Genomic DNA, 19,480 nt, shown 5'->3' with positions numbered 1-19,480 from the left:
TGTCCACCAGAGTATCAGAACATATTTTATTTCATATTAGTTTGTTGTATGTAAGTAGGCAGAATTAGCTATATTGTGCTCATCACAAAGATAGTCATTTCCTGTAAATTTTTTTACTTCACCTCATTTTTCATTAATGCACTTCCAAGAACAATTGCGAATAGAAGCTCTTTCTACCAGACACCACTTAAATGAATTACCTAATTAGTACCGTCCATCGCTTCTAAAAAGACACTCTAATGCCCAATGCATGCTGAGCCTTCAGCTTAATTCTTTGAAACCTCCTCACATATTACTGCTCTCATATGTTGAGTCAGTGCTAGTTCACAAACCTATTTGCTGGAGTTGTTGTTTAACTACATACTTAATTAAACCTTGCATTACATCATAAACTGTGAATAAAGGAAATGTCAAAGTTCTCTCTTAATTGAATTAAATTGAATGTTTTAGAAAGGTTTAATAAAGGCAAAGCGATGAAAATAAAAAGACCTGCTATGAATTGGATATGGGTGATACTACTGTAAAAAATTGATGATGGTTATGTCTTTAAGTCCAGAGGATTGTGCATTGAGAGCACTGTGTATATGATTTTAAGTTCTTAACCCACTTTATATATATAAATATTTTTTAATGCAAACTTTTTTAATTTTTTTATTTTATTGATTTCTTACAGAGAGGAAGGGAGAGGGATAGAGAGTTAGAAACATCGATGAGAGAGAGACATCGATCAGCTGCCCCTTGCACACCCCCTACTGGGGATTTGCCCACAACCAGGGCACATGCCTCTGACCAGAATTGAACCTGGGACCTTTCAGTCCGCAGGCTGACGCTCTATCCACTGAGCCAAACCGGTTTCGGCTCTTAACCCACTTTAAAGAAGTCAAAACTGAAAAACATAGTTGATATACTGTTGATGTGGTTTATGGAAAAAGGAGGGATGCTGAACTCCAAACAGATGACTCATATTCAAAGCAAAGGTCTTACCCTACATCAAAAGATTAGCAAATGAATACATGTTAATGTAAGTTAAAGTGTTTAAGGTACAAATGTATATGTGTGATAAAAGCTTTAAGTTAAACAGAGAAGTTAATGAGCTAAGAGTATTGGAATTAATTTTGGTAATTAGGGGGTAAGAAGTGGATAGTTTAGAAAGCTAAAGAGGATGGAGGCCAGATTATAGGAGAGTAAGGTGAAAAATAAAACTGAGAAAAATCAAGAAGCTTAATAGAATTGTTATTAATAACAACAATAAGATACAACATCTGAGCGCTTATTATATGTAAACACTATTCTAGATATTCTCCATACACTTAAAAAAAATTTTTTTATTTATTTCAAAGAGGAAGAGAGAGAGAAACATCAATGATGAGAGAATTATTGATCTGCTACCTCCTGCATGACCTTAACTGAGGATCAAGCACGGAACCCAGGCATGTGCCCTTGACCAGAATCAAACCTGGGTACCTTCAATCCACAGGTTGACTCTCTATCCACTGAAGTCAATAGAAATATATTTTTGAAAAGAAAAAAAAAAAAGAAGCAATGGTTTAAGCAATTAAGTTTCAAGAAGGAAACAGTGCTTCCACTTTCTGCTTCAGTTGGGACATAAATTAGTAAAAACAGAAAAGTCCTCATTAGATTTGGAAACAGAGAGGTCTGGTTATAGCATAAAAACAGTCTTATGATGGGGATGGTTTCTTGATTGGATTTGTTTAAGGAGAAGTTATGAGGTAGGAATTGAAAGTAGCTTCTAGGTACAGCCAACTCTTTCAGAAGTTTTTTCCTGTCAATGGGAGCTGAGAAATGGAATAGGATAGGTGTTAAGGAACTTTTTGTAGTTGTTAAAATAGAAACTTGAATATGTTGTACACAGATGGAAATGACCGAGTAGAACAGGAGAAACTGATGAAATTGGAGCAAGAAAGGGTAATTAGGGAACAAAGCTCATGAGGAGAGAGGATAAAGGATGCAGAACACAAATGGAGGGGTTGTCTTTAATAGTAAGTAGCAAACCACTTCACCATAACAAGGAACTGAGAAGCCAGGGTGGGTGTTGGATGGAAAATGTGGAAAATATGAATAAGTGGCTGAGAAGTGACAAGAATAGTGGAAGAAATTAAGACAGTGAGCCATGAGCAAATGAAGAGGGCATTACCAAGGATCTTAATGTAGTGCCAGTTGGCATTAACTTTAAAAGAACTTGGATTTTTGAACGAGGAAGGAAGAAAGATTTGGAGGCAACACGAGGAGCAGGTTCTAAGATAAGAATACCTCCAAAACCGGTTTGGCTCAGTGGATAGAGTGTTGGCCTGTGGACTGAAAAGTCCCAGGTTTGATTCCGGTCAAGGGCATGTACCTTGGTTGCGGCACATCCCCCATAGGGGGTGTGTAGGAGGCAGCTGATCGATGTTTCTAACTCTTTATCCCTCTCCCTTCCTCTCTGTGAAAAATCAATAAAATATATTTAAAAAATAAGATAAGAATACCTATGATAGGGAAAATGCTCTTTGTACTTGATAAGTTGCTAGGGAGGTATTTTTGCTAGGTGACAGGCCAGTTTTCAGTTGAAACAGGAAGTTGATGAGAACATTTAGAGAAGAAGTAAGAATAAAAGGGAAATGACTGAAAACAAATGTTGAAATCTAAAGTGCAGAATGAGCCAGGACCGGTTTGGCTCAGTGGATAGAGCGTCGGCCTGCGGACTGAAAGGTCCCGGGTTTGATTCCGGTCAAGGGCATGTACCTTGGTTGCGGGCACATCCCCGGTAGGGGGTGTGCAAGAGGCAGCTGATCGATGATTCTCTCTCATCGATGTTTCTAACTCTCTATCCCTCTCTGTTCCTCTCTGTGAAAAATCAATAAAATATATATTTAAAGTGCAGAATGAAATGCTTAGGATGGTTGGGGTAATGAAAGTAGAGGGTGGCATGGAGATGCTAATTAGGGAAATGATAGATGATCTGGAGCTACTGGTTGTGATTGAGTGAAAAGGATTATAATGATGAAATTATCTTCCTGTAAGCTCTTGAGGGCAAGGGAAGGTGGGTAAATTGGTTAAGATGAGTAATATAGAGCTATACAACACAAACTGTTCTCTCTTGCAAGTCTTGTGGTATGGAGGCTACTGGATAAAATTGCTAATATTTCATTTAGCATTTTTGTATTTGTAATTAATTATAAAATACTAGAGGCCTGGTGCAAGAAATTTGTTCACAGCAGGGGAGGGGGAGTAGTCTCTGAGCTCGGTTTGCACCCTCTCCAATCTGGGGCACCTTAAGGGATGTCCAACTGCCCTATCCCAGGGGCAGTCGGACACTCCTCTCACAATCCAGGATTGCTGGCTCCCAACCGCTTGCATGCCTGCCTGCCAGATTGCCCCTAACTGCTTCTGCATGCCAGCGTGATCACCCCTAATGACTCCCCTGCCAGCCTTATTGATACCTAACTGCTCCCCTGCCAGCCCAATTGACCCTAACTGCCCTCCCCTAATGGCCTGGTCCCCCCCAACTGTCCTCCCCTGTAGGGTTGGTCGCCCTCAAAGGCTCTCCCCTGCATGCCTGGCCCATAAAACTGCCTTCCCCTGCTTGCCTGATTGCCCACAACTTCCCTCCCCTGCCAGCCATCTTGTGTCTACATGGGGGCAGCTATCTTGTGTGTTGGAGTGACAGTCAATTTGCATATTACTCTTTTATTAGATAGGATGGTCTAAATATTTCCTTCTAGTGTTATAATTGTTAGGTTTTGATTAAGGATTATGATCATTTTCAAAAATAAGCTGGGATTTCCCCCCAAGTATTTTTACACTCTGGAACTATCTGGTCTAGTTCATTTTGGTGTAGGAGATATCCTTGAGAATATTTTTATTTATTTTTTAGAAATCTGTTGTTAATGATTTCAGAGAGGTAGAGAGAGGGAGAGATAGAAACATTTATGATGAAAGAGAATCATTGATGGGCTGCCTTTTGTATGTGCCCTGACCAGGGCCTGGGTGGAGAGGAGCCTGCAACCGAGGTATATGCCCTTGACCAGAATCAAACCTGGGATCCTCTGGTCAGCAGGCCAACACTCTATCCATTGAGCTAACCGGCTAAGGCTAAATGTGTTATTGAGGAAGGGAGAGAGAACTATAGAAACCCTATATGATGGTAGAAATATCCAGAGTTTCCTCCAGAACTTACAAACAGGATTGCGAAACCCTATATGATGGTAGAAATATCCAGAGTTTCCTCCAGAACTTACAAACAGGATTGCGTCCCTCAAATCCGTTACATACACACCACCCAAATCAAGTTTAAGAGAAACACTTAAAAAAAAAAAGAAGTTGATTTTTAGAGAGGGGTGGAGGAGAAACGTAGACGATATAAAAGTGCAACATCCACCCACGGGCTGCCTCCTGGATGCTCCCACCAGGGCAGCAACCCGGGCATATGCCTTTGACCAGAATGGAACCCGCAACCGCCTGGCACCGGGGAGACACGCAGCCTACTGAGTCACACTGGCCAGAGCAAGAATGACACACGTCTTCCAGCCTGCTCACAAACGATCTAACGAACTAGGATTTCCCGCCATTTCACTTCAAGGACTGGAAGGGCTTTCCCCTAGATCCGTGGGAGGCCCGCGCGAACGCGGCTTTCCCCGCCAGGCGAGCGGCGGAGCGCCAAGGTCAGCAGGCTGCATTACGATCTCGGGGACAGAGCCACAAGGTGCTAGGTCACATTGCCCGAGCGCTCGGCTTTTGCCGATAAGTTGGGAGGGCGAAGACGCCCACAGTAAGGGGAAAACCCAGCGCCTAGTGTGCAACCCCACGCCCGCGCTGGGAATGGGGAGCGCGGCCGCTGAAGGGCGGAGCCAGGGCTGGGGGCGGAGCTAGGGCTGGGGGTGGAGGCACGGCTCGCTCCAACTCGAGCCCTGATTGGCCGGGCCCTGAGGGTCGCGTGACGACAGCCCGGGAGAACGTCCGATTTGTGTGGTGGGCGCGGGCGGGCGGGGGAGGCGCACTGCGCAGGCGCGGCGGCGGCTCCTCTCGGCCCAGCGCTCGCGGACAAGTCCCGGCAGCGCGCGCCCCCGCTCCCGCGCCGGGACCGCCCCCTCCCCCTTTCGGCGGCGGCGGCGGCGGCGGCGTCGAAGGTAAACAATAGTTGGCCGGTGACCGCGGAGCGCTTCTCCCGCCGCCGGATTCGGCGGGCTCCGTGGGATCGGCAGGATCCCGGGCCGGCCGGCCGGCCATGGCGGGGCTGTACTCGCTGGGAGTGAGCGTCTTCTCCGACCAGGGCGGGAGGAAGTACATGGAGGACGTTACTCAGATCGTGGTGGAGCCCGAGCCGACCGCTGAGGAGAAGCGCTCGCCGCGGCGGTCGCTCTCGCAGCCGTCAGCGCCGGCTCTTCCCGGCGGCGGCGGCTCCGAGGTCTCGGGGAAAGGCCCGGCGGCGGGAGCCCGAGAGGCTGGCGCCCCTGCCCCGGACGCGGGGGCCTCGCCGGCCCCGGGCCGTTGCTGCCGCCGCCGCTCCTCGGTGGCCTTTTTCGCCGTGTGCGACGGGCACGGCGGGCGGGAGGCGGCACAGTTCGCCCGGGAGCACTTGTGGGGCTTCATCAAGAAGCAGAAGGGGTTCACCTCGTCCGAGCCCGCCAAGGTGTGCGCTGCCATCCGCAAGGGCTTCCTCGCCTGTCACCTCGCCATGTGGAAGAAGCTGGGTAAGTTCCCTGGCTTGTTGGGGCGCCCACTTTTTTTTGGTGTTTTTTTTTTTTTTTTTTTTTTTTTTTTTTTTTTTTGTGTGTGTGTGTGTGTGTGTGTTTTGTGTGTGTGTGTGTGTGTGTGTGTGTGTGTGTGTGTGTGTTTCAGGCTATTTGGGGGCTTTTCTGGCACCAGCCCTGCGTGGGCCCCGGGCAAAGTGCACATTGGTGGGCATGAAGACTCTGGGTCTGGTTAGCACTTTCCGGGGTGCAAGTCCGGGCCTTGAGAAAGGATTTTTGCCGTCTCCCCGCAACCGCTCGCTCCTCGCCTGCTTCCCACCCACCCTCTACGGATCCTTGGGAAGCCGTCCTCTCCCCTCCCGGCGAAAACGGTGTGTGAAACCTGACGCCAGATTTTGACCAAAAAGATCAGCTGAAGATAGAGGTTGCTCTCTGGGCCACCTCTATCTTCATATCCGATAGAAGCGGGAGATGACAGAAATGAAGAGTTCCTCCTTTAGAATCTGTCATCCTTTTGCTCCTGAAGGACTTGTCCCTCCCTGTCCGTTGCCTCCTCTCAGGGTGTCAGATTCTCCAGATTGACCCCAGGTCGCTGGTAGTTGGGAGAGTAAACTGTTGGCTATTTTAGGAAGGCGAAAATGTAATCATCCAGTCCGCTTGAAAAGGAATTCGGTTTCGCTTTTAGGGTCTTTTATGCGTGGGCTGCTGAGGAAAAAACAAAAGCGCGGGATGCGTTGTTACATATTAAACTGTGTTCCCACGTTCAGTTCTGCTAAGGGTTTTGGAAAAGTACAGTACAAGTTTTGGGGGGTAGTTTGGCCTTATCAGTGGTTGTATGCTGTCAGATAACATACATTCTCAACGGCTCGGACTTCAAAGTCCTTGTAAGTTGTAATAGCCTGTCAAAGTTGCAAGAGATAAGGGGAATTGACTGTTGTGCTAACAGGAAGTAGAGACCTTCATCTCTAAAAATTCGATCTAGTTGTCGTTTTACCTAAGCTTTAAAATGTTTTCTAAAGCGACCAGTATCTCTGTACCCAACATATCATATCATGCAGAGTAATAGTTGCTTTAACGTTGCTGTGAATGTAGGGCGTGAATCTTTTATTTTAGAGACAATTATGTCATTTTTTAAAAATCCTCTTGTTTTTAATAGCATTGTTTATTTTTAGCAGAGGGCAGAGACATAGAGAAGAGTGTAAAGATTAGTCAAATACAGAACATTTTTTAAAAGATATAGTCATAGAATTGTGGATGAGCTTCTTTCAGTCTGTTTTCTATTTACCTGGCTTCCTGCCAAGAATAATTTGATTGACTCATAGAACAACCAGTCCGCCTGTTGGAGGCGTTTCCCTCACAATCCCAGAGGCCCCTATTATGGATTTGTTTTGTTTTTGTGTAGGCAGAGAGCAGTGCTAAAAGCACTGCAGTATATTCCAGAAATATGTCATTATGTTGTCTGCAGTGCTACAAGGAGTGGACAGCAAGACAAGGCAGCAGAAGATTAAACACAGAGAATTATTTGAGTCCTGTTTATAGAGCAGTACACTTGAAGCAACATGAACTTGCCATATGTTTGAACTGAAAGGATAAAGTATAAACCCAGTTACTTGAACATTTTTTAACCATGCTGTTGGGTGTGAATGTGTATGTTTATTGATGTACAATTACCTTTTGAATCAGGCTTTCAGAGCCTTATGTACCAGACAAATGTTTGCTTCATTCCACAGCTAAACCTATACTCTATTCCCAAAACTTGAATAAAAAAAGAATATGCTGAGTATATGGAAGTTTTCATACTGAAGATGCAGATTAAAAAAAAAAAAAGTACTTTAGTCTCAAATTTATGGGTGGGTCCTCATTTTCTATAGAATAAACCACATTTTAAAATGTACAGGCCAAGCCCTTTCCAACGCAACTTCAGACTCCCTATTCAGTTTTATCTCTTATACACATTTTTATCACAGTCTACTTCTCTTTTACCACAGTGAATGGGTACAGTGAAATATTCCATTTTTATTGAATTCCCTCCCTCTTCTAAAAAAACACTGAAAAATACACTTCAGTCTCTAAGTCAGTATGCTTTCTTCTGTGAAGAGTTTTGTTTCTTTTTAAATTAAACATCCTTTATTTCTACTAATATAGTACCCATTGGGCTATAGCAATAGTTCTCATATACTTTACAAAGTAGTCCCCCCTTCCAGCCTGGCACTATACCTAGTTATTACAGTACTAGAGGCCAGTGCACGAAATTTGTGCATGGGTAGAGAAGGCCTGGCTGGTGATCAGGGCCCATTGGGGCCTTCCCGCTGCCTGCTGAGGCCTCCTTTCCTGGCTGCCAGCTACCGGCCAGGGCCTCCCTTAGTTCCACGCCACCCCCAGGCGGTCAGCGCATGTCATAGCGAGTGATAGAACTCCTGGTCTCTGGGTCAGACTCCTGTGGGGACACTGCATAATAGCCTTTTATAAATGTAAAATATATAAATTATTGACTATATTCCCTATGCTGTACTTTACATTCCCATGACTATTTTGTAATACCTGTTTGTACTTCTAAATCTCTTCACCTTTTTCACCCAGCCTCCCAGCTCCCCTTTCCTCAGGCAACCATCAGTCTGTTCTCTGTTTGACTCTGTTTCAGTTTTGTTTGTTCATTTATTTTGCTATTTGTCTTTTTCAGGCTGACTTATTTCACTGAACATAATACCTTCTAGGTTCATCCATACTGTGGCAAACTTTTGCTCAGAGAACCCTTTGTACTCTTAAGTAATTGAGAACCCCAGAGAGCTTTTATGTGGGCTACATTGATAATATTCACTACAGTATATGAGAATTTAATTTGAGAAATTAAAAAAATAAACTTAATATATTTTTAAGTGAATCATCACCCTTTCCCTGCAAAAATAAATATTCTCATATCCGCTTCTGCATTCAATCTTTTGTATTGCCTTGGAAGCCTTCCCTAGCTGGTTTAGCTCATTGGATAGAGCATTGGCCTGCGGACCAAAGGGTCCCAGATTCGATTCCAGTCAAGGGCACATGCCCGGGTTGTGGGCTTGATCCCCAGTAGGGGGTGTGCAAGGGCAGCCAATCAATGATTCTCTCTCATTATTGCTGTTTCTCTTTCCCTCTCCCTTCCTCTCGGAAATAAATTTAAAAAAAACTTTTTTTTTAAAAAGGAAAAGGAAGCTTCATACACATATATTAGGGAAAGGAGAAATAGTTTATTCATTATTTTAGATAATTGTGGGTATTCTGTACTATTTTTAAAAAAATATATTTTATTGATTTTGTACAGAGAGGAAGGGAGAGAGATAGAGAGTCAGAAACATCGATGAGAGAGTCATCGATCAGCTGCCTCTTGCACACTGCCTACTGGGGATATGCCTGCAACCAAGGTACAAACCCGTCCCAGCTGTACTAGTTTCTTAAGGTTAGTAAAAATGGAACCTGAAACCTTATGAATGGAACTTTTTGCCATTTTACATTAAAATTCATTGTTTTCTCATGCAGGATTTAAAATGAAACTTACCTGTGTGACATGATGTATTAGTTAATTGGAAAATATTTGTTCTCTGAATTATGCAGATCTTCTAAATATTCATGCATTTTTATATAATAGCAAAATGTCACATTTGGTAATATTGTTGGCTTCATCAGAAAAGTATATTTTTCTTTTATTTTTCAGTTACAGTTGATATTCAGTATTATTTTGTATTATTATTATTTTTTTAAAATATATTTTATTGATTTTTTATAGAGAGGAAGAGAGAGGGATAGAGAGTTAGAAACATCGATGAGAAAGAATCATCAATCAGCTGCCTCTTGCACACCCCCTACTGGGGATGTGCCCGCAACCAAGGTACATGCCCTTGACCGGAATCGAACCCGGGACCTTTCAGTCCGCAGACCGACGCTCTATCCATTGAGCCAAACCGGTTTCAGCAGTATTATTTTGTATTACTTTCAGATGTACAGCATAATGGTTAGACAATCATATGCTTTATAAAATGGCCCCCTCCTTGCAACCTGGCATACCTAGTTATTACAATATTATTGACTATATTCCCTATGCTGTACTTTACATCCCCGTGACTATTTTACGACTACCAATTTGTACTTCTGAATCCCTTCACCTTTTTCTCCCAGCATCCCAATTCCGCCTCCCCTCTGGCAACCATCAGTCTGTTCTCTGTGTCTGACTTTGTTTCAATTTTGTTTGTTCATTTATTTTGTTCTTTAGATTTCACAGATCAGTGCAATCATATGGTATTTGTCTTTCTCTGACTGACTTATTTAATACCTTCTAGGTTCATCCATGCTGTCACAAACTAAGACTTCATTCTTTGTAGTATTTCATTGTACTTTTGTACCCCAACTTTTTAATTCATTTGTCTATTGATGGGTTGCTTCCATATGTTGGCTATTTTAAGTAATGCTGCAGTGAACATGGGGGTGCGTATATTCTTTCAAATTAGCATTTTGTCCTAACCAGATGGTGTTCATTTTATAATTATTCATTAAAGTTTATACTTAATTTTATGGCCTTTTCAGTATGTGTGCTATGTTATATTTCACAGTTTTTTTTAAGTTAAAAGAAAATAAGGCATCAGTTTTGTAGGTATAGATTATAGCAGACAACTCCCTAGCACATCCAGTTCTATAGTTTGGTTATAGACGTCATTCTGAGAAGCTCAGCCTAACTTCAATTATTTTATGGGTTAAGTTTAGCTTTTGCTGCAACTTTTTCTTTATTAAAATATTTTTTTTTATTGATTTTAGAGAGAGAGGGATGGAGGGAAAGGGATAGAGAGATAGAAACATCGATGAGAGAGACACATCAGTCAGTCAGCTGCCTCTTGCACACCCCACACCAGGGATTAAACCTGCAACCCAGGCATGTGCCATAACTGGGAATCGAACCAGGAACCTCTTGGTTCATGGGTTGATGCTCAATCACTGAGCCATACCAGCAGGGCTAAAACATTTTCAAATAAGCTGGTATAGATTCTTTTTTCTGCAGCTAATAATTTATCTTTTTTTTCTTTTAAAAAAAATATACTTTATTGATTTTTCACAGATAGGAAGGGAAAGGGAGAGAGAGTTAGAAACATTGATGAGAGAGAAACATCAATCAACTGCCTCCTGCACACCCCCCACTGGGGATGTGCTGCAACCAAGGTACATGCCCTTGACCAGAATTGAACCTGGGACCTTTCAGTTCGCAGGCTGATGCTCTACCCACTGAGCCAAACCGGTTAGGGCTTTGCAGCTAATAATTTCAAATAAAAAAAATATACTGTATACTACCTAATAAAAGAGAAACACACACATGGACCGTACCTCTGCTACGCCCACAAGCCACACCCACCAGTCAATCAGGAGTGAGTATGCAAATAACCCAACAAATATGGCAGCGGCTATGGAGTTGGAGTAAACAGGAGGCTTGGGTTTCCCCAGCAATGGAGGAAGCCAAGCTTCCTGCCCGCCCTGGCCGGCCATGGCCTCTGTTCAAAGCAACAAAGTTTCATTTATAGAAGGTAAATAAATCCCAACAAAAAATGGTGGCAGCCATAGAGCTGGAGAGAGCAGGAGGCTTGAGTTGACCCTGGTGATGGAAGAAGCCAAGCTTCCTACCTGCTCTGGCTTCCGCTCAAGGCTACAAAGATTCAATTATAGAATATAAATAAATTCCAGATACCAGGGCCTCTGCTTGGGTCACCAAGGGGCATGGCCAGCCTGCAAATCACCACAGGCCCCTCGCCCAGGCCGCCCCACATCCCAAGGGAACCCCCACCCTGATACGGGTCACCCTTCAGGGCAAACCAGCCAGCCCCACCCATGCACCAGGCCTCTATCCTATCTAATAAAAGAGTAATATGCAAGTTGACCATCACTCCAACTCACAAGAAGGCTGCCCCCATGTGGCCAAAGATGGCTTTCCCCAAGTGGACACAAGATGGCTGCTACAAGATGGCCAGCAAGGGAGGGCAGTTGGGGAGGGGGGACCAGGCCTGCAGGTTAGAGCAGTTGGAGGGGGACCAGGCCTGCAGGGGAGGGCAGTTAGGGTGGTCAGGCCTGCAGGGGAGGGTAGTTAGGGGTGACCAGGCCTTCAGGGGAGAGCTGTTAGGGGCGGCCAGGCCTGCATGGGAGCAGTTAGGCATCAATCAGGCTGGCAGGGGGGTGGTTAAGGGATGATTAGGCTGGCAGGCAGAAGAGGTTAGGGGCAATCAAGAAGGCAGGCAGACAAGCAGTAGGGAGCCAGCAGTCCTGGATTGTGAGAGGGATGTCCAACTGCCTGATAGGGTTGGGCTTAAATGGGCAGTTGGACATTCCTCGAGGGGTCCCAGATTGGAGAGGGTGCAGGCTGGGCTGAGGGACACACCCCTCCGTGCACAAATTTTGTGCACCGGGCCTCTATCACAATAAAGGTATGTGAGATAATCTCCTGTAAAGGAAGGTTAAGCACATTTAGAAAACAAATACCTACAGCATGCAAGTACTTCAGCTGTTTGCAAAAAGTACCAAAAACAAAATGGAAAGGATAAAAGAAAAAGAGCTAAAAATAAAAAGTTATTCAAAGACACAATATTAACATTATTTAAATCACATTTTGGTCCAAAGTATTAATATGTACAAAGAGATATGCTGCAAAGATCTAAAAATACTGAATGTTTTCCCTATTCATTTGAAATGTCACCTTTATTATATGCTACATTTGCCTCAAATCTATTTCTGGATTCATCTTACTCATCTATTTATAGTACTTAAATAGGGATAAAAACACCCTGTTGAAGTTCTTATGGGAACTGCAGTATATTAGTTATATATTAAGTAATTGACATCTTTAAAATTTGACATCCTTAGTCTTTCTTATTTCTTACATTACATTTGAATCTTAAATTATTTAAAAATGACAAAACTTGGAGCATATTAAAAAGATAGTATCAGGCCGAAACTGGTTTGGCTCAATGGATAGAGTGTCGGCGTGGGGACTGAAAGGTCCCGGGTTCGATTCCAGTCAAGGGCATGTACCTTGGTTTCGGGCATATCCCCAGTAGGGGGTGTGCAAGAGGCAGCTGATTGATGATGACTCTCTCTCATCGATGTTTCTAACTCTCTATCTCTCTCCCTTCCTCTCTGTACAAAATTAATAAAATATATTTTTTAAAAAAGATAGTATCAGATAGTCTATGAACTGTAACTTAATAGTAAGAAGTATAGTATAGATGAGTCATTAAAACAAAGACTAATACATTTTATAACATAAAAATAACATTTTTGAATGAAGTAAAGCTATTATAAATTATAGAATGTTCTCTGATAAATTTAAAACTTGGGATACTTATGTACTTACCATGTACCAATTAACATACAGTCATTTAACTCTCAGGAGGTAGGTACTATCACTCTCTCTATTTTAGAAGGAGGATACTCTGGTGCAAAGAAGTTTTACCCCAAAATTACACAGGTAATAAGTGGAGATGATGGTATTCAAACCCAGTCAATATATCATACTGCTAAGAATTCTTACAGAATTCTAATGCCAGAGTAAGTATGAAGATATAAAAAAGCTTTTAGGAAAGCAATTTGAAAACATTATTAACAATCATCAAAAGATTATCTTTAGCCCTAATCAGTTTGGCTCAGTGGATAGATCATTAGTCTGTGGACTGAAGGGTCCTGGGTTTGATTCTGGTCAAGGGCATATACCTTGGTTATGAGATCGATTCCCAATGGGAGGGTGTGAAGGAGGCAGTTGATTAATGTTTCTCTCTCATCAATGTTTCTAACTATCTCCCTTCCTCTCTAAAATTCAGTAAAAATATATATATATTTTAAAAATTATATTTAACCAAGTAATTCAGCTTTTGAGGATTTTTTTTCTTAGGAAATAATCCAAATGAAAGAAAAGGCTATGTTGCTTATATTTTAGCCTTTATTCATAACTAGAGGCCCAGTGCACAAAATCATGCACTGGAGGGGGGTATTCCCTCAGCCAGTCCTGCGCCTTCTCACAGTCTGGAACTCCTCGCTTCTTACCACCTGTCTGCTTCCTGCTCCTTACTGCTCAGCTTGCTGTTCCTTAGTGCTGATGTGGAGGTGGGAAAGGCTACCTCGACTGCCACTGCGCTCGCCAGCCGTGAGCCTGGCTTCTGGCTGAGTGGCACTCCCCCTGTGGGAGCACACTGACCACCAGGGGGCAGCTCCTGCGTTGAGCGTCTGCCTCCAGGTGGTCAGTGTGCATCATAGTGACCTGTTGTTCTGGTCGTTCCACTGTAACAGTTGCTTATGCTTTTTTTTTTTTTTTTTTTTTTTTAATATATTTTATTGATTTTTTACAGGGAGGAAGAGAGAAGGATAGGGAGCTAGAAACATCCATGAGAGAGATACACCGACAAGCTGCCTCCTGCACAGCCCCCACCGGGGATATACCCGCAACTAAGGTACATGCCCTTGACCAGAATCGAACCTAGGACCCTTCAGTCTGCAGGCCGACACTCTATCCACTGAGCCAAACCGGTTTCGGCCGCTTATGCTTTTTTATATAGAGGCCCAGTGGACGAAATTTGTGCACAGGGCGGGGGGATTCTCTCAGCCCAGTCTGCACCCTCTCGCAGTCCAGGACCCCTTGAGGGATGTCCGCCTGCTGGCTTAGTCCTTCTCACCTTCAACTCTGAAATCAATAAAGATATATATTTTTTAAAAAAAATGTTCCTGCCGAAACCGGTTTGGCTCAGTGGATAGAGCATCGGTCTGTGGACTGAAGGGTCCCGGTTCAATTCCGGTCAAGGGCATGTACATTGGTTGCGGGCACATCCTCAGTGGCGGGTGTGCAGGAGGCAGCTGATCGATGTTTCTCTCTCATTGATGTTTCTAGCTCTCTCTCCCTCTTCCTTCCTCTCTGTAAAAAAATCAATAAAATATATTAAAAAAATTTTTTCCCCAATGCTAATTAAAATTTTATACTGCTAACTCAGCATATGATACATAAACTATATTAGAATAAAACATAAGTTATTTATTTATAAGAGTTAAATATTTTATTTCGTATTACAGCAGAATGGCCAAAGACTATGACAGGTCTTCCCAGCACGTCGGGGACAACAGCCAGTGTGGTCATCATACGGGGCATGAAGATGTATGTAGCGCACGTGGGTGACTCAGGCGTGGTTCTTGGAATTCAGGATGACCCAAAGGATGATTTTGTCAGAGCTGTGGAAGTGACACAGGATCATAAGCCAGAACTTCCCAAGGAAAGAGAACGCATCGAAGGACTTGGTGGGAGGTAATCATTATGCTGTTTTGTCTTTCCTCTCTATTTAATCCTTTTCTGCTTTACTAACCAGTTTGCTCTATTTCTCCCTTTCAATGAAGTGATTTTTTTCAGTATTACATGTTTTTAGTTTGCCTTGTAAAGTACACATGTGCATTCGTATTTATCTCATTACTTTGAATTTACTTTTATTTCTGATAATGGCTCCAAAGGGAAATAATATTTTAGTGGAATTCAAGTAACAATATATGCAAGGATTTATTAAAGACCTTCTACATGAATAATGGTCAGCATGACCTTCACAATTTGAACTTAGCAGCCCTTACAATTCCAGAATAGAACAGTTCCTTCTTACTTCAGGAATAGAATTTTGTTAAAATTAACCTTCAGTTTTTTTCTTTGATTTTTGTCATGTGCTGGAAACTTTTCTTCTTTTCTTTTCTTTTCTTTATTTTAACTTACTGTCTCAATATGTAGTTTATAAACTATAAACAAATAGATTTCAACATACCGTATTTTCCTGCGTATAAGACGACTTTTAAAACGAAAAAAAGTCAACCGAAATCGGGGGCAAAAGACCAAAATTGCACAAAAATTACCTGCAGATTTTGACGGCCAAGTAAGTCTTTTCTTTGAAGTGGGGGGTAGTCTTATACAGCGAATATAGGCCTAAACCTATGTTTTAACTGTAAAATTAGTAGGTCGTCTTATACGCCGGAAAATTGATACAAACTAAAATGTAAGATTATTCTAAAGTAATGAGGAATAAATAGCATGAGAAAACTAAAAAGTTATTTCTTTTTCTTTTTTTTTTTTTTTTTTTTTTTTGAGGTAAGTCCGCTTTTTATTAACTACTTGAGAGGGATGAAGTGGGAGGAGTGGGTGCCTCCAATGCCAGGCCTGCCGTGCCTCACGGGCTTGTAGGTGATGGAGAACTCACCCAGGTAGTGGCCAATCGTCTCAGGCTTGATTTCCACCTGATTGAAGGCCTTGCCATTGTAGACGCCCACCATGCTGCCCACCATCTCTGGCAGGATGATCATGTCCCGCAGGTGTGTCTTCACCACCTCTGGCTTCTCCATGGGCGGGGCCTCCTTTTTGGCCTTGCGCAGGCGCTTCAGAAGCGAATGCTGCTTCCTCCGCAGGCCCGGGTTTAGCCGCCGTCGCTGCCAGGCACTGTACAGCTGCATCAACTGCTCATATGACATGTCAAGCAGTTGATCCAGATCCACGCCGCGGTAGGTCACTAAAAAGTTATTTCAATACTTATTTGTGCCAAAACCGGTTTGGCTCAGTGGATAGAGCATCAGCCTGTGGACTGAAAGGTCCTGGGTTCAATTCCGGTCAAGGGCATGTACATTTGTTGCAGGCACATCCCCAGTGGGGAGTATGCAGGAGGCAGCTGATCAATGTCTCTCTCTGATCGATGTTTCTATCTCTCTCCCTCCCTCTCTGTAAAAACTCAATAAAATATATTAAAATAAATAAATAAATAAATAAAATACAATGAAGTTCTATTTTCTTTAAAAAAAAATACTTATTTGTAACAATCGAGGGCCTACGGCAAATTAAATGTTTTCTTATGTAATAATTCTAACTAAAGCCTTATGATATTATTACTAGTCTCTCTTAATTTTAGTAAATCAAAAGTCTTTTTCAGAGCAATAATAATAAACAAAGAAAAATAATCAACATTCTTAATTATTAGGAGTTCAAAACATCAGTAAGGAAAACACCCTCCTCCACCACCAGATAGGTGGATAATGGAGAGGAAGTTTGAACATCAAAAATACAAAAGAGCCCTGGTTGGTTTGGCTCAGTGGATAAAGCATCGGCCTGCGGACTGAAGGGTCCCGGGTTCGATTCCAATCAAGGGCATGTGAAACTCGAGGATAAGAGGCTACAGAATGGCTCCTGGATTTCTGTAAGGGTCATTGCTGAAAACAACATGATATAAGCTGCTTTTTCTCATACTGTTTCCTGTTCTGTATCCCACAAAATTAAATGAGCCTGGTTTCATGCTATAATATATTTGATCCTTTGAGTGTGAAGGTCAGTCTGTATGACAGTTTATATGATACTACTGGTAGTCATGCAAAGTGGGCTTTGCAATTATAAATTGAATTCTTGTATGTATTTGGGTCTTTTTCTGGGCTCTATTTATTTTTTTAATAAACATATCTGTAAGAATTTTTTAAGTATATATTTTATTAATTTTAGAGAGGAAGGGGGGAGAAAAAGATAGAAACAGCAATGATAAGAGAGAATCATTGATTTGATACTTCCTGCACTCCCCCTATTGGAGATCGAGCCTGCAACTGGGCATGTGCCCTTGATTGGAATTGAACCCAGGATCCTTTAGTCTGCAGATCAACGCGCTATTCACTGAGCCAAACCAGCTACGGCTCTATTTTTTTAATACTATTGATATATGTTCATGTACTAATACCATACTTTTAAAAAATATAGATATCTTTTTATTGATTTCAGAGAGGAAGAAGAGGGAGAGAGAGGTAGAAACATCAATGATGAGAGAGAATCATTGATTGGCTATCTCCTGCACGCCCCACACTGAGAATCGAGCCTGCAACCTGGGCATATTGCCCTGACTGGGAATTAACTGTGACCTCCTGGTTCATAGGTGGACGCACGCTCAACCACTGACTCTCGCCGGCTGGGCTCACTTTTTAAATTGAGGCTTTATTAAAGTTTGTAACATGGATAGGCCTAATCCCTTCTCATTAATTTTTAAGATATATTTTCTTGACTGTTCTTTTTTATTTTGCTATGTGAATTTTTAAATTACATTTTCCTTGATTGTCCTAAGTTTTTTTTAGAGTTTATTTTTTTTGTCTTATCTCTTAAAATACCATCTGGATAGTTGGACAGATGCTCTTTGTTATTTGGGAGCAGGTGTCTTTTTGCATAAATTGAGCTGTTTTATTATAAGTCATTTCCTCCTTTTCCTCTATCTCACCCTAGGCAACTGGCCAGTGCTCTGTTTTTCCAGCCTTCTGTTGCTGTCAGTCAGCTCTCTGCTTATCAGGCTGTTCTTTTGTGTATGTCTTTGGATAGTACAGGGTAATGGTGAGGATTGAAATAAAAGCAGCATTTCTTCTATCATTGTTTTGGTTTTTTTATTCCAAATTTAAAACTTTGTTTTAATCAGTACCATTATTTTGTCTTTCGTTCCTCAGAAATATAGAGACTATAATATTTTTAATATTATTAAGAGAGCTGCTAGTAGAGTTATATTGGATGCAATTGGTAACTAATGTAATTACTAAAATATTATTGTTAGGGAGCAGATTTAGGAAAGACCAATAGGGCTTAAGGTGTTAGGGAGACAGAATGTAGATATCTTTTCCTGTAACTCTCATGTTTCATAGATTTTTCTGAATGATATAGACTTAGTCTTTATTCTCTTATTTGTTTTTTAAATTTTTAAAATCTTTTAAAGGTTTTTTTTTCTTTCTGATTTGCTTTTGAGGATCAGCATTGAAGAAAGCATAAAATAATAAAATGACTGTCTTTGATATTCTTTCTTACTCTTGTTAGGCCCGAGAACAATGTTGCTTTCAGAATTGTGAATTAACCTAAAAAGGGATAGTAAATTACCAACTCTCTTGAATTTCTCTTTCATATTAACATTAACATTGACATTGTTTTTGTTTTTGTTTTGTTTTTTATCATTCTGTACTTGCTTTATTCCTTCCCTGTGTTGCCTGGTATAGTAGCCACTGGCCACATATGGCTGTTTAAATTCAAGTATAAATTAATTAAAATTAAATAGAATTAATTCAGTTTCGCATTTGCAATGCTCAATAGGTACACATCGTTTGTGACTACTGTATTTGGGCAGTGCAGGGTAAACATTTCCATAATTACAGGAAGTTTTATGACACAGCTGCTAAATCTCCTGGTTTTCTACTTTAGAAAGAAGGTTGAGGTTCTTCTGCATTTCAGGGTTTTTTTTTTGTTTGTTTTTCTTTTTGGTCAGAGGAAGATTGTTCTTTCTCATTTATAAGGTTTATGCCTTTATTTTACTTCTCTTAGGACTTTTTTCTCATTTATCCCTCTCTCGCTAGTATTTTTATCCCTTTGAAGTTAGAACCGAGATAAAATAACCATAGAGGATATAACCAGATTACTGCTGCTGAGGTGTACAGCAGGAATTTCATAGTGACATTCATTTGGAGGTGGTGACCATTATTTGTCCTGTCTTCAATTTTCCATACCCAAAGTCAGTTTAGTTTCAGTGCTCATCAAGTTTAGGGGAAGAAGAGTCATGTTACTCACAGCCAACATAGTAAACTAATAGGAGACTTATATGTCAGAATGCTATAGTTCTTTTTTTTTTTTTTAATATATTTTTATTTATTTATTTATTTTTTTATTGATTTTGTACAGAGAGGAAGGGAGAGAGATAGAGAGTTAGAAACATCGATGAGAGGGAGTCATCGATCAGCTGCCTCTTGCACACACCCCCCAACCCCCCCACTGGGGATATGCC

The 19,480-nt window shown here is 41.7% G+C and overlaps 2 protein-coding genes across 2 annotated transcripts in view; one reads left to right on the top strand and one right to left on the bottom strand.

Moving 5' to 3' along the window:
- The first annotated feature begins 4,986 nt into the window (after nucleotides 1-4,986).
- The window catches only part of PPM1D (protein phosphatase, Mg2+/Mn2+ dependent 1D), a 30,588-nt gene continuing 16,094 nt past the window's right edge, over nucleotides 4,987-19,480 (top strand). The window contains exons 1-2 of the mRNA XM_084861724.1: nucleotides 4,987-5,690; nucleotides 14,751-14,979. Of these exons, the coding sequence (XP_084717850.1) occupies nucleotides 5,225-5,690; nucleotides 14,751-14,979 (695 nt within the window). The 5' untranslated portion in view covers nucleotides 4,987-5,224. The remainder of the gene's footprint in view (nucleotides 5,691-14,750; nucleotides 14,980-19,480) is intronic.
- On the bottom strand, nucleotides 15,759-16,205 carry LOC311610465 (small ribosomal subunit protein uS19-like). Its single transcript, XM_084861764.1, has one exon. The coding sequence runs from the start codon at nucleotides 16,173-16,175 to the stop codon at nucleotides 15,819-15,821; it is 357 nt and encodes a 118-aa protein (XP_084717890.1). The 5' UTR covers nucleotides 16,176-16,205; the 3' UTR covers nucleotides 15,759-15,818.

Source organism: Pipistrellus hanaki, assembly GCF_964339955.1.
Source record: "Pipistrellus hanaki genome assembly, chromosome: 16".
Lineage (NCBI taxonomy): Eukaryota > Metazoa > Chordata > Mammalia > Chiroptera > Vespertilionidae > Pipistrellus > Pipistrellus hanaki.
The sequence above is the reverse complement of the archived record's forward strand: the minus strand, read 5'-3'. Positions and strand labels throughout refer to the sequence as shown.

Excerpts from the sequence above, each read along its gene's own strand:
- LOC311610465 (XM_084861764.1), bottom strand. The coding sequence starts at position 16,175 with ATGTCATATGAGCAGTTGATGCAGCTGTACAGTGCCTGGCAGCGACGG.